The sequence below is a fragment of the Chrysemys picta genome, chromosome 11 (genome assembly GCF_011386835.1).
Source record: "Chrysemys picta bellii isolate R12L10 chromosome 11, ASM1138683v2, whole genome shotgun sequence".
NCBI classification, from domain to species: Eukaryota; Metazoa; Chordata; order Testudines; family Emydidae; genus Chrysemys; species Chrysemys picta.
Genome location: NC_088801.1, coordinates 28,168,276 through 28,182,012, shown reverse-complemented (window position 1 = coordinate 28,182,012; position 13,737 = coordinate 28,168,276). Strand labels below are relative to the sequence as shown.

The 13,737-nt window shown below is 41.1% G+C and overlaps 1 protein-coding gene across 16 annotated transcripts in view; it reads right to left on the bottom strand.

Annotated features, from left to right (window-relative positions):
- Positions 1 to 13,737, bottom strand: part of FMNL2 (formin like 2) — a 270,469-nt gene that overhangs the window by 8,165 nt on the left and 248,567 nt on the right. For all 16 annotated transcript variants that reach the window (XM_065561726.1, XM_065561731.1, XM_065561729.1 and 13 more), the window contains 9 exons: positions 9,692 to 9,816; positions 8,836 to 9,038; positions 6,596 to 6,830; positions 5,021 to 5,089; positions 4,789 to 4,869; positions 3,744 to 3,873; positions 2,404 to 2,567; positions 1,617 to 1,718; positions 985 to 1,083 (listed from right to left, as the gene is read on the bottom strand). In XM_065561726.1, coding sequence (XP_065417798.1) covers positions 985 to 1,083; positions 1,617 to 1,718; positions 2,404 to 2,567; positions 3,744 to 3,873; positions 4,789 to 4,869; positions 5,021 to 5,089; positions 6,596 to 6,830; positions 8,836 to 9,038; positions 9,692 to 9,816 — 1,208 coding nt within the window. The remainder of the gene's footprint in view (positions 1 to 984; positions 1,084 to 1,616; positions 1,719 to 2,403; positions 2,568 to 3,743; positions 3,874 to 4,788; positions 4,870 to 5,020; positions 5,090 to 6,595; positions 6,831 to 8,835; positions 9,039 to 9,691; positions 9,817 to 13,737) is intronic.

The window sequence follows — 13,737 nt, the reverse complement described above, 5'->3', positions numbered from 1 at the left end:
TATTTAATCCTGTAAAGCATTAGAGGATTGAGAGACATTTCCTCCAGCATCAGAAAGGGAAAACATGACTGGAGATAAGGGTACTGGAAAGCTGGAAGGGAAAGAAATGCAAACAGAAGCAACCAGTTACAAAATGGCTACTTTAGGGCTGTAGCTGTTTCCATTTGCTAAATTTAAGGGGCCAGTCCCAGAAAGGCATGCTGGGAAAAAGGTTTCTATAAAATGGCATCCTTAGGCTGGGCCTGCTACTATATTATAGGGGTAATTTCTCTGACAGGGCATCCCTTGGGTGGGGCCTACCACCAGGATATTATAGGGATAGTTTCTCTGTAGGCATATTACATGTTAGTTTGTAAATATAAGAGTTAACAAAAATGCTATGTACACAATATAGACAAAGCCCTAAGAAAATGCAATATAAAGCTAAGGCACAAAGCTGCTGTTGGTAGGGGCATGGAGTAGATGCTTTATTCCAACCTAATTTCTCAGAGCCTGTTACTGAAATGAAGGGCTGATGAGAAGACTGGAAAAGAGGAACAATTGTATCAGGGCCAGGAGCTTGGAGGGGTGTTCCTAAACCGTCCGTAACATCTGGGTAAATAAAGTGGGATGGGTGAGGGTGGGAATCCAGTGAACATGGTGTGCCAGAGCCCCAAATTTCTCTCGTCGGGCCTGCTGAGATGTGCATACTGGGTAAATTCAGAATTATGCTCTTTTACTGATGTTTTTCCTGTTATAAGATTGGCTGGTAAAGATAAAAAACACTGCCTATTTTTAAACCCTTTTTGTAAAACCAAAATTCACCACATATAAAGAGTGTTAGAATTATGAAATTCTTTTCTTGAGCTGAGAATTATGAAATGGCACCAGGAGGGGTTTTACCTGTATGTCCTCTCAAACATCACTAGAGGGCAGAAAGGGTTGTTCCTTACCTTAAAGACAAAATATTCAAGTAATATTGTCCCAAAGTCCTCTGTTTCATACCTTTTGGTCCTGTTGCTCCATCAATGCTTCTTGCTCCAGAAGTTTTTCCATGAGTGCCTGTTCCTGCTTCTTTCTCAACTCATTCTCCTCTTCTGCTTGCTGTTTAGCATAAAGACCAAGAAACCACATTAGAGCTGCAAACAACGACAAATGAAGGGACTCTGAGATTGATTTATTTATTTATTAACAAGAGAATCATCTCTTACTGCAAAAAATGAGTTTGTGACTAGAACTGTTTACACTGAAGACCGACCAGAGGGGGCACTTTCAGGGCACTGCATAGACATTCAGCTCCATGATTCACACTAAGGTTAAGGCGGTGGAGCTAGATTCCCACACAAAGACTGACCAGAGAGACTAGGGCTGTTCAATCTTATTGCTATGGTGGTTTGTCCTGGTTTCTGTAAAATCCTGAGACAATTACTTGCCCTGCCCTTTGCTGGTTTACTTTATGTCCCATAGCAAGGCTATGCAGTGCTCTTTCACAGGTCATTCTGGGGTCTGTAGTCTCAGGAGGTTACACCTTTGAATTGAAGGGAGCTGTGAGCTGGATTGTAGAAAGCTACGGACCACATTTAGTAGCCCTGCCATACTCAGATGTGGAATAAGAAGCAAAATGAATGTCTGCTTACCTTGTAGGCTTTCACAAATCGGACAAAGACTGGGAAAAAGACGGATGGGGGGGTTGTCTTGGGATTCTCCCCAAAATATTTCACAGCATCATCAAAGGCATCCTGTAAGAAGCACATTTTTCATTCAACTTCGCATCTTAAAAATGAGCTATTGTCCATTTACAGAATGTCGTAAAGGGATGTATTCTCAGCCTCCCTTTTTGTGTGTGAAATCTGTACCTGCAAGATTTGCATCTGCATTTGTGTATCCACAAAATGAACTGTGGATGTAAATGTGAGAGATCTTTGCACCTTGCACTACGTGCTGTGTGTGCACACACATTAAGTTGGGCAAAAGTGCTCAGCTTTGCAGCTGTAATTCATTTGTAGGCAGAAAATTTCAGAGTCAAATGTGCCTGCAAAAAGGAGGCTGCACTTCTGAAAGTTTAACTCATGGTGGTTGGAAAGGTTTGTCGGAGGAGAAATAGCAAAACGTTAGCAAAGTGTTTAGAGAAGAGTGACAAGATTGAGTAGGAGGCTAGGAGGATGGACTTCAGGGTGCAAATATGCATAGCTTGGCTAGATGACTACAGAGAGGAAAGTATGTGATAACCTTAATATTATGTCATCACTTCAGTGAGCACTGGTAAAGCCGGCAGAGGAACTCAAGTAACCCTGAATCTCCTCAGCCACGCCACAGTTTGCTGAAGGTTATATCCTCTTGAACCGTCAGGAATTCCTGCATTTCCAGATTCTTCTTGCTTGGTCTCTACATCACCTTGGCAGGGACTGGGATTAAAAAGAATACCTGGGCTATTTTTGCATCATCCTGCAGTTTCTTTAGTTTTCCTTCATTGTTATGAATAAATTCCTTCAGCATTGTATTGTGGTCGTGCATGGTGTATTCTCGCTTTGTCAGGTCCAGGCCTCGCTGGAGCTCCTTGACATCCAACAGGACATTTTCAAGGGACACTAAGAAATAAACAAAAATGCTGAAGTGTTTTTGTAGAGAGAGTGACATAAACACTCTACTATAGGCTTAAATCTAAACATTCTTAACTCCTTAATGAGAAGTGTTTCATAAATCCAGGCACAGGATCTCAGAGTTGGGAACTTGGTAAATATTAAGCCACAGATTGCCCTGTATAATTAGAAATTGCTCATCAGTATTTTGACTTGTTTTAGCTTGGGATAAAAATTCATAAATGTTTGGTGCATTTCCATGGTAGCACCGAAAATAACTGACTGTTAAGTCATTCTTGTACAGGGGTTAGTTGCATCCATACAAGCACCCACTAATGCACAGAACATAGCACTTAGTTTTCTCCTCCCTGTGTTTAAAATGGATTCCTAAAATCTACTAAAGGCTAACAAGTTGTAGTTTAAATATCAGAATCCAGCTGCAAGCACAAGAAATTGAGAAAATCAGTTTACTTACTTAAGAATGTGTTTAACCCCTAAGATGATGACAATCTCCAAAATTCACATTGCACTTGTGTGCGTATTAATAGTGTTTAACTAAGACAACCTCATGTTGACCAGTAATACGGGTGTATGTTCTTTTAAAAAAACAAAACCCAACACTTGGACATTATTGCAAAGGGGACGGTAATTTAAACTGTTCATTTGGGATTACAGTTGTGTAATTGATGCTGAACAGCTTCTTCAACAAACATAGGCTCTTTTTCTACTTATGTAATATCCACAAGCAGATCACAATCAGTGTCCTGAAATGTATTTGTTGTTCACATTTTCTTAAACTCTTATACTGATCTTGAAAAATTCTCTGCAAGTATTCAGTATTCACACTGACAGGTTACATTGCATCTGTTTGCTGGCTGGATGTCACACCAGCACTTCTGGGAAGAGGGCAAAGTTTGGCATCTGTGAATACTCACACTCTCAGCTCTGAAACTCACTTTCTGTGACCGTGTGGACCAGTAAAACTTGGTCATTTGCATGTTCATAGAAAGAGAAGAGAAAAGGTTTACAAGCATGGGGAAAATGTGAATATTTGTAGAATATATGACACTAGTCGCCCACTCTGACGCAGTGTGACCCACTCTTGAACAGCTCATGGGGATAGGAGGATTAAAATACATCAGAACTTGGTTCACATACTAACAAGGGCAACACTGGTCACAGTACCTGCAGCGGCTTTCTCCACATAATGAAGTTCATTGTAAAAGAGGGATACTTGGTGATATTTTTCTTTCACAACATTGGATATATAGTGCAACAGCGTTTGTTTTCTGTCCGTTGACTTTGTGTCTAACAGCTGCAAGCAAAAGGCAAGGAAACTGTTGGATTAAGGTGTGGTAAAGGCCAGGCTATAAATTATCTGTTGACTGAACTTATACTTTGTTAGATGGGGAAGCACAAAGAAAAACAATTAAGGAATGCTGAGAAACTAGGTCTACAAATTAGAGGCATGTCTTTTGAGACTAACATGGGAGAAAGCCCTCAGCTAAGTAGGTTCCCAAATCAAATTGTTCTTACTATACCATATAGTCATATTTTAAAATAGAGTTGGCATCCACTATGCATCTATTCATTGGCTATTGCCCACTTGTTCACTATGAGCTGTCTTCCCCCTGTTGTTTTAAAAGGTGGGTGGGACTTGCCACACATTAGTTCTCGTGAAAGATGAGAGAGGGGTAGTACTAGCTCAAGCCAGACAGAGTGCAGGCTGATGCTGTGAGAGCTTTCCCCATACAGCTCTGCTAATGCACATCCAACCTGACCTGCTATATTGTCTGTTATCTTGGGCAGTGACTGATAATTGTCCCAAACTCTGAGCTGGAGTTGTGATGGATTAGCAGCCAATCTCATGTCACATATGACTGAAGACATTTAAACCTCTATCTCCATTATGGCACTACAGCACCTGAACCCCTTCTATTTTTATTTCACTCATCTATCCCATCACCACCCTTCTTCCACCACACCAGAAACCATCTAAGCACAGGTCCTCCAATTAGTTAATTAATTATTTGTCTCTCTCACCAACAGAAGTTGGTCCAATAAAAGATATTAGCTCCCCCATCTTGTCTCTGAACTGAATGGCAGGCACGGTCCATTGCAAGGCTGTCATTAACATTTTTTTATGAACTGTGTGGAGGGGAAGAACTGAGTAGCAGGCACCCTCCCCACCAAAGCTAGCTCCCAGCCAAGATGTTGTTCTTCTACTCACCAGATCTAAACTCTGTAGTTTAAACCCATAAACTGCTCCTCTTTTACTGCTGTTCATATAGTTACCAAGAGCCAAGATTATCTGCCAGAGTGAGAGAAAGAGGTAACAGTCAATACATATACTTTGAACGGTGAGTTTTTAACATAAGAAGGTAGGTATATTCCAGTATGCATGGAGGAATAGCATTGATTATCTCATTAAAGTACACGTGTATAAATAAAATTGTACTTACCTCCAGTATTTTCTTGAGCTTTTGGGATGACTTTATTGAGACAGATGCTGCTATTACTGCATGGAGTTGCTAAAAGCAAATAACGAGAAGAGGTGTCGTTAACGCATGTAAAACCTTAAATGCAAGGTAAAAGTCAGCACTCAAATTCTACTCTTGGATCTGCACGATGGGGATCTTGACATGAATATTCTCCTTCCCCTCTGTGTATGGATTTCAAGTTGTTCACATGCTCTGCAGGCTTAATGTAGAGTAAAATAAAATGCAAGCATGGTTCTACAGTGCCATGCTCTTCATGACAATGAAAGATGTATCAAATTATGTGGAACAGGCCTCAGGGAGTCACCAGTATAGATAGCATGAACATCATTAATTCGTCTTCCGTTTCAGCTAATGATTCAAACAATATGCTTTCTATATTAAAACCACTTTTAAATACTTAAAAGTGTAAAATAAAAAGAAACATTGTGAACATTTTGGGACACAGACTGTCATCTAAGCTGTGTCTGTAAAATCTGAGCCTATATTTGCATACAGAGATGTGGAGTTTGCAGACACAAATGCACAAATTTTGCAGGCATATCTTAGATGACAATCTTTAAAAATTAGCAATGTAACCTATTAAATGCTATAGTCACTCTCTTCTGTGCTATGAATGGAAATGCTATGAATCATTTCGAGTGGGTTACTTAAAAAGCTTTGATGTCATCAATTAGGGAGGGAGGCGTGGGCACTGGCCCTTTCTGAGGACACTGGGCACCACTGCAATAACAATATTAAATGATAGTCATAGCTAGAACATTGTTTGGCTAGATTTGGTTTTATTTCTTTCTCCTTTCCTCTCAAGAGCTGCAATGATTCATCATGATATTCAAATCTTCCATCTATCTTTAACATATCTCTGCTGAATCTGCATAGGGTTTATGACACCACACAACTCCGTGGTACTTGGCTTCACAGAGCGAGACTCCTGAAAATCATTGTAGATGTACTGTTTAGAGCCCATGAGCAAGGCCTAAACCAGGGGTTCTCAAACTGGGGGTTGGGACCCCTCAGGGGGTCGCAAGGCTACTGCATGGGGGGTCATGAGCTGTCAGCCTCCACCCCAAACCCTGCTTTGCATCCAGCATTTATAATGGTGTTAAATATATTTAAAAGTGTTTTTAATGTATAAGGTGGGGTCGCACTCAGAGGCTTGCTATGTGAAAGGGGGCACCAGTACAAAAGTTTGAGAATCACTGGCCTAAACTCTACTGTGGTTACTATAGTCAAATTCCTAAACCTATGATAGATATAGAACTGATTGAAAAACATGAAACTTTTTTTTGTGAACATTTTGATTGAGATTTTTTTCCTCTTTTCTCTTTGAAAGTATTTTCCAAGGAAAATTTTCTGATCAGCTATACCTAGATGGCAAAGTAAAACAGAAAGAAGGTTTGGTCTGTCTAAGTATCTTAAAAAGTGATGCAGAGTGTTGGAATGAGTTCCACTTGTGAAGCCCTAATGTCTGCACATCTTAGAATTAATTCAACGCTAATTTATTTTTTAACATTGCTCTATCGCTTGTGGCTCACTCACCGGCGTCAGCATTTGGATGCTTTCTGCGAAGTTGCCTATGAAGGCCATGATGGTCATCTTCTGCATCAGCCTCTCAATCTTACTGAACTGCATCATGAACCGATCTTCATCAGTCAGATTCTCGAGAGGTTTCCTCTCCCGCTCATAGAGCCGTAACACTTTCACTTCGTTCTCAGTGGGCAAGAATCGCATCAAACATTCGACAAAATCTACTGGCAACGTCTTCAGGTCAAATCTATATCGTAACAACACAGAAAGCTTGGTGTTATAAGAAGGACCCACCAAATATGCCAGGCCTGTCTGCTTTGGCAAAGCCAACCAAACGGCAGCAACCTGCCTTCCCCATGATCCCTATTCAAATAGGCAGAGCACATGACTCCTGGAGGCCTGTGCCATACACAAGCCTGGGACAATAAAAATAAACCTCAGGAGTTTCCTGCCACCCCTGACACACTGGTGGCCTCTGATGCTGACTAGGTGGTGCATTGCTTACAGTGAAGCCGTGGGCCTCCATTTTTACTGTTCTGGGTGAGCACGGCTGGGAGGGCTCGATCCTGCGTAATGCATGTGCAGAGTGCTAAATGTATAAGCACATGTTCAAAGCGATAAGCAGGGTAACTGAATCTGTATTGATGTGAATGCTGCTGCCTGGTTGCTATGTTACTCAGTAAGTCCTAAAGCGGGACGTGTGGCTAACATCTTTAATATGATGAGGACCACACTTAATTTTACATTACCGCAGATATGGCCATTTTTTTAGCCATATGTTTTATGTTTACTTTGAGCACTTACAAGTAAACCAGTGGGTGAAGAGGACTTACAATCTTATTGTTGCTCACTCTTAAGCCTCCACTCTCACATGCATGGAAAGAAAACACTCTTGCCACTCTGCTGTGCAGCACACAAAGACTTTCAAGACCAAGACTTGTGTGAATAAGGAAAAGGCTGACCGAGCAGAACATAGCAGTGCCGGACAAAGCAAGGAGCTGACCTACTGACTGCAGAATGGGGGAAGACCTGGTGATCCCCAACTATAAGATACTGGAGTATGAAAACAGGGAAGAGAAGATACTAATTTTATGTAAAAGGAGAAGGATCTTGTAACCTACAAAGTTAGATCTGCAGCATCAGATTGAGAGTATGTTATTATTTGGCCAGATTAGAAGAATGAACCAATGTTTGTCTGAACATCCAAACCTCTGTCTGAGGTGTACTCATGCAGAGAAACATTAGATGCTCATCATAGCCGCAAATGCTAACGCTTTTGAGTCTAACTTGGGAAAAGTGCAGTAATAAATGAGTACTCTAGCCTAACAAAATGTTGGCTTTGACAGGCAAGTAATCATCTCCAATATGTTCCAAAGACTAAAGAAAGTGAACTGGAATGTATCTTAGGGTACATCTACACTGGAATAAAAGACCCGGGGCACAGCTGCGCCTGGCCCGGATCAGCTGATGCAAGCTTGTGGGGCTCTGTCTGTGGGGCTAGATGACTGGGCTTGGGCTGGAGCCCGGGCTCTGGGACTCTCCCCCCCCTTGCAGGGTCCCAGAGTTCAGGCTCCAACCCAAGCCTGAACATCTATACAGCAGTTTTACAGTCCTGTAGCCCAAGACCTGGACCAGCTGCGAGTGTTTAATTGCTGTGTAGACATATCCATAAAGTGCATGAATACTCTTAAGAAGCAGGACATGAAACTACGTTCCTTCGTTAAGATTGGTAGTACTCACTTGTATCATTTTTGCATTTGGCATTGTATCTAATCATTACATAAACAATACCATCTAAATTGCATTCAGTGCATGTGAATTAAATTCAGACATTGTGGCAAAAACTAAAACTTTTCACCTATTCTTAATATTTACCATACTTGTCTCAGGATTGCTTTTAATTTACAGTTATTATAGGAAATGCAGCATAATAGGAGTCAAATGTGAATTACGTTCATGGCATTCTTTTAAGAACTACTAATTAGGGTTTTTTTTTTAAATTCCAAGATAATTTGCACTGACTTGCAGAGTGATATCATGACACAAAACTGCAAGTTAACTCATCTAGGGAGAATGCAATCAATGATTTGTGGGGGACTCAGAATGGTTCATCCTTATTCTTGGATCTTTTGCAGCTGCAAAAACCTTTGTATTATCTGCCAATTCAAAACCAGATTTTCTATGTGTGCCAATTACCAAAAAGCAGAGTAAATCTTAGATATGATTGCTCCATGGACAAGTTTTGCACTTACACCTGAATAGCTTTGCATATCTCATCTGCAGTCTTTCCAGCTTTTCTTAAAGTGATGGCAAGATTTTTGGCCCTGTTTGCTTCCAATAATGTGACTTTGTTTGACCCTTTTTGAGTTATCTTTTGTTTGCTTGAAGTAAGATCAATGGCTGGACCTTGAGCTTTTGTCTTGAATATTTCTTCAAATTCATCCACATTTAAATCCTAAAAAGAAAGAAATCCCCCCACAAAAATATATTTTTTAAATTGCACTTGTCCAAAGTTTTCTCAGAATTCCATAGAAAGACTTTGACTGATATACGCCACACTGTGTTGATATATGCACATCCACCCTTGCAGACAATAGTCTGCAGTAATGGTCCAAAATCTAATATTCTAATAGTGTTATAGCATGTGATTTTGTGAAATTAAGGTCAAAAGATTTTTCAGCTTTTTACTCATCCTTCTACCAGCTGTAGCCTCGTGTATACTATACAAAAGCTTAGTGCTCAACCCTACTACACTGATGCTCCAACTCTCCTTCAACAGCACTCAACAATCTGCAGGAGCCTGCATCCCATAAATGGCATCAGCATGTTTATACTGGGAAAATGCCATCAGCCATCTTGATTAATTTGTTTCAAACAAAGACGTGCACTTTTATAGTCAGTCTGGCCCAGATTTTCAGCTGGGGTAAACTGAAAGCCATTTCATGCCTTTTTACTGAGGATCTCAAGCAGCTGAAACTATTCTTATTTAACAACACAAACAATAACTTTCAGAAATAATTCCTACGATGATCTGTCTTTGCAAAACTGTACATTCACTTACACTGCACGTAGTACTGGGAATCAAAACACAATATGCAGTATTCATACCTCCAGGATCCTTTCGTCATCAATTTCATTGAAGACCGTCCCGTTAATTTGATTGGGTTTGAGAGCTACCCAGTTAAAGACAGGCATGCGGAACTTTGTCTTGATTGGCTTCTTGATTTTCACAGCTAAAGACATCAAAGAGAATGAAATTACAAATGTCGAAGAATTGGGAAACATCTGGAGCAACCCAGACATAGTTTTTTGCAGATGGCATTTCAGCACTGGAGGAAGAACTAGTAAGGGCTAAGTAAATACTTTTAAAAGCCCAAAAAGATTATGCTGCCGTGATAGACAAACAGCAGAGAGAGATTTTATCTAGCTATTCAGCTGTTTTATACCCGGCATTCACATACCTTTAGTGAAAGCTTGAGATTAAGAATATTTCACAAAAGCAAATATGTTACTCTAATATAATGTGTTCTTAATATTGTTCTGGCCTGGTTTAGAAACCAAAATAATTTTTAACCAGTATAGAAAATGGATAAAATGGTATGTGACTTTAGTTCTGTTCTGCCAGAGGACATCCCATTTCTGGATGTAACATCAGGACATGTCATGTGAGGTGCTGAACACTCTCAAGTCCCACTGACGTTAATGTGGATTGTGCACTCTCAGCACCTTGCAGTCCTGGGCCACTGGTGTGTGATGTTACTCAGTCCTTACTACCTAACTTTTAATAATCAGTGCGGTAGATAAAGTTGTTCAAGCTGACATCAAGGCAGCGGCACTCTGACTAATGCTTTTAGCAACAGCTAGAGGTGCTAGCTGAAGACCTACATCATTTTGATTAAACTGAGAGAGGGGATTGTAGCTGAGGATTCAGCTAGAAGTGAGTCCTCTGTCTAGCAGAGGATTCAATCAGTGGTGTGTGACAAGGGAAAGAGAAGCCCTTTTACAAAAAAGATATTGTTACAAGGGAACATTGCCTGTTGGGAAGGGATTCTACTGTTTCCCACAAGCCTGAGTTTGTCTGTATTTTAAAGCACATAAAAGCCAGTTTTCAATTTTAGCACAATTACATCTTGAGGTAACAAATGGTTTTGCCTTCTGATTGTGCAGCACCAGTAAATCTTTTAAAGTAACTTTGAAGGGATGCTATAGAAGATGGGACCAATTAATCCTCATTAGTCAATGAGCACAGAACAAGAAGTAATAGGCTAAAGTTGGAGCAGGGAAAATGTAGGTTAATTGCTAGGAAAAACTTTATAACCCTACGAATAATTAGGCAGTGGAACAAGCTACCAAGGGAGCTTCCATTACTGGAGATATCTAAGGTTAGACAGGCATCTAAAGATAGTCATTCTAAACACTAATAAGAGACAATATAGAGGTATGGACTAGGTGACTCACTGCAGGTCCTTCTAACCCCAAATGTCCCATGGTACATATAATTTGGTTAATTAAGCCATATAAGAGAAGTGTCAAATTGCCAAAAAAAAAAAAAAAAAAAACCAGTGAAACCTCAGTATTTCTAAATGATCTAAAGTAGATGGCTACTTTGGGATGTTGCTTTTCATTGTTTCTGAGATTTAGAGGCCCAGCCAATTACTAGAAGTTTGTGATGGTCATTAAGATTTGTTCATTAATGTGATTAAGTTATTTTCAGATGTGGAGTGAATGATTAAATTATTTTCAGGCTACAGTCAGAAAGAGAGAAACCCTGCTTCTTATTCCCCCAGTGTTGGAAAAAGCCATTTAACCTGTAGAACTGTCATCTGGTCGATTGAAAGAGAGAAACCCTGCTTCTTATTCCCCCAGTGCTGGAAAAAGCCATTTAACCTGTAGAACTGTCATCTGCTAAATTGAGATAATATAGCAACAGAAGTCCAGACCATCTCCAGCAGTGTATACGTAATACTTCCCAGTACAGGTAGTCTCAAAGTGTAAAATTCTGATCCAGATGCAAACTTTCCCAAAGTTCAGGGTTGTTCACATATGGAACTTCATTTTGAATACATCTCTTCTTCCAAGACAGATGTACTAGTTTCCCTCTATATCCATAGCGCATCTAGACAATTGTGCAATGCTGTCCGAGCAGCAGATTTCTTCCCAGTGCCACCCACGTGGTCAGGTTACACCCTGAGCTATAACATTTGAGCATGAGAGATAAAAAGGCATCAGTTTGCCTTTCTTCAATACTTTTCCATGTATTATTTTCCAGGACAGAGACCATCTTTTTCAGGGTTCAGTCTCCTCTTGTGCTTTAGAGCTGGGCAAATGATGAAAACATTTTTCTCTCATTCATTTCTCTCATTTTCCCTGATTCAAATTTTTAGAAGAATTCAGTTCTTCTGTGTCTGTGTCCCTTTTGTGTTCACTCTACAGAACGAGCTTACTGGCAGGAATAGTTGTAGAAACACTGAGTTTTAAGCATTCACAAAATAAAATTTGAATTTGTAAATTTGAGTATTCACACTGGAAACGTGATTGCCAGAGTTATAGTCATCCACTCAGGATGGAGGAACACAAATCAAACACTAGTCAATCGAGTTTGACCAGCAAATGAAATGAACTGCTTACACAATCTCTAGGCCAAGAATTACTTGACGAAGAATTTAGAATAATGAATAACTGGACTAGTGACAAAGTCAGAAACCCAGACAGAAGAAGAAACTACATTTATGAATAAACGGTTACTGTGAATTACTTGCCCAGCTCTAAGAGAAACTATACTAAATAAACCAAAAGTATTCCCTGCCTTTGTTACAGAACCATGCTTAAATGCGTAAGGTAACACTAAAGTGGTCCTACTCTTTCCTTGAGGTACATGAGTAAGTGCCATCAATTAAACAGCAATTATGCATGCAATCTGGAGACTTGATCCCACACACACTGAAGTCAATGATACTTCTGCCACTGACTTCAACAGTTACAGGATCTTGAGTGGGGAATAGACCCCAAAGAGAGGCTTTACAGGCTGAGAGCCCTGATTCAGCACAGCACTTAAGCAGGGGATTTACTCCAATCCTATTAAGCAAAATACTTAAGCATAGTGTGATGGGGTGTGCACCCCACACCAGCCCTGATAACAAAGGCCTGAGAGGTCAGTTAGGTTACCTGGCTTCACCTGGGAGAGGGAGGGCCGGGGTTAACTAAGGGCAGGTCTTCACTACGGGGGTGGGGGCGGGGGGAGATTTAAGATACACAAATTCAGCTACGCGAATAGCGTAGCTGAATTCGACCTATCGGAGCCAACTTACTCCCACCTCCGCTGATGGAGTAAGAGCGTCGATTCGGGGATTGACTGTCGCGTCCCGATGAGACACGATAATTCGATCCCCGAGAGATCAATTTCTACCCGCCGATTCAGGCGGGTAGTGTAGACCTAGCCTAAGAGTGAATGAAGCCCAGTTGGGGAAGGCTGGGACAGCACTATAAGGCTAAGAGGCTGAAAGCAGAAGGTTTCAGAGTAGCAGAAGGAGGCTGCAGTCACTCCCTGGCATGAGAGTAAGTCTTGAGATCCTGCCCTGAAGTAAGGAGTCTAGCATGAGACTGGGAGGGGATGAAGTGGCAATGGGGAGTAGAGTGGTCGCCAGTGATAAACCCAGAAACAGGCAAGTGGCAAGAGAGAGGCTGGGTAGGAAGGAGCTCAGGGAAACAGCAACAGGGATAGGGACAGAGCAGACCTGGATTGCTGGTTATAGGGTCCTTGGGCTGTAACCTGGGGCAAGGGGTGGGCCCAGGCTCCCCTGCAGTCACTGCTAGAGTGGAAGAGAGCCCCGAGCTGGAGCAGAACAACGTCCAGAGAAGGCATTTGGACAGTGGTCCTGTTGGACTTCATAACCCTGGAAGAAGTGGACTGTATGGTGACTTGGCAGACTATCACAGACAGAGCAGAAAGATGCAATTGATTCTGAAAGAGCTTCTTTCCCAGATCTAGACAAGAGGAGGAGCACTAACAGTGAGTGGAAACCCCATTACACATGGGCTTAATACCACTGAAGTCAGTGAGTAGGACTCAAATGAAGTGGATGGGGCTTAAGCATCTGCTTAAGTGCTTTGCTAAATCAGTGCCTTGGTACTGAGAAACAATTCAGTTTGACAGC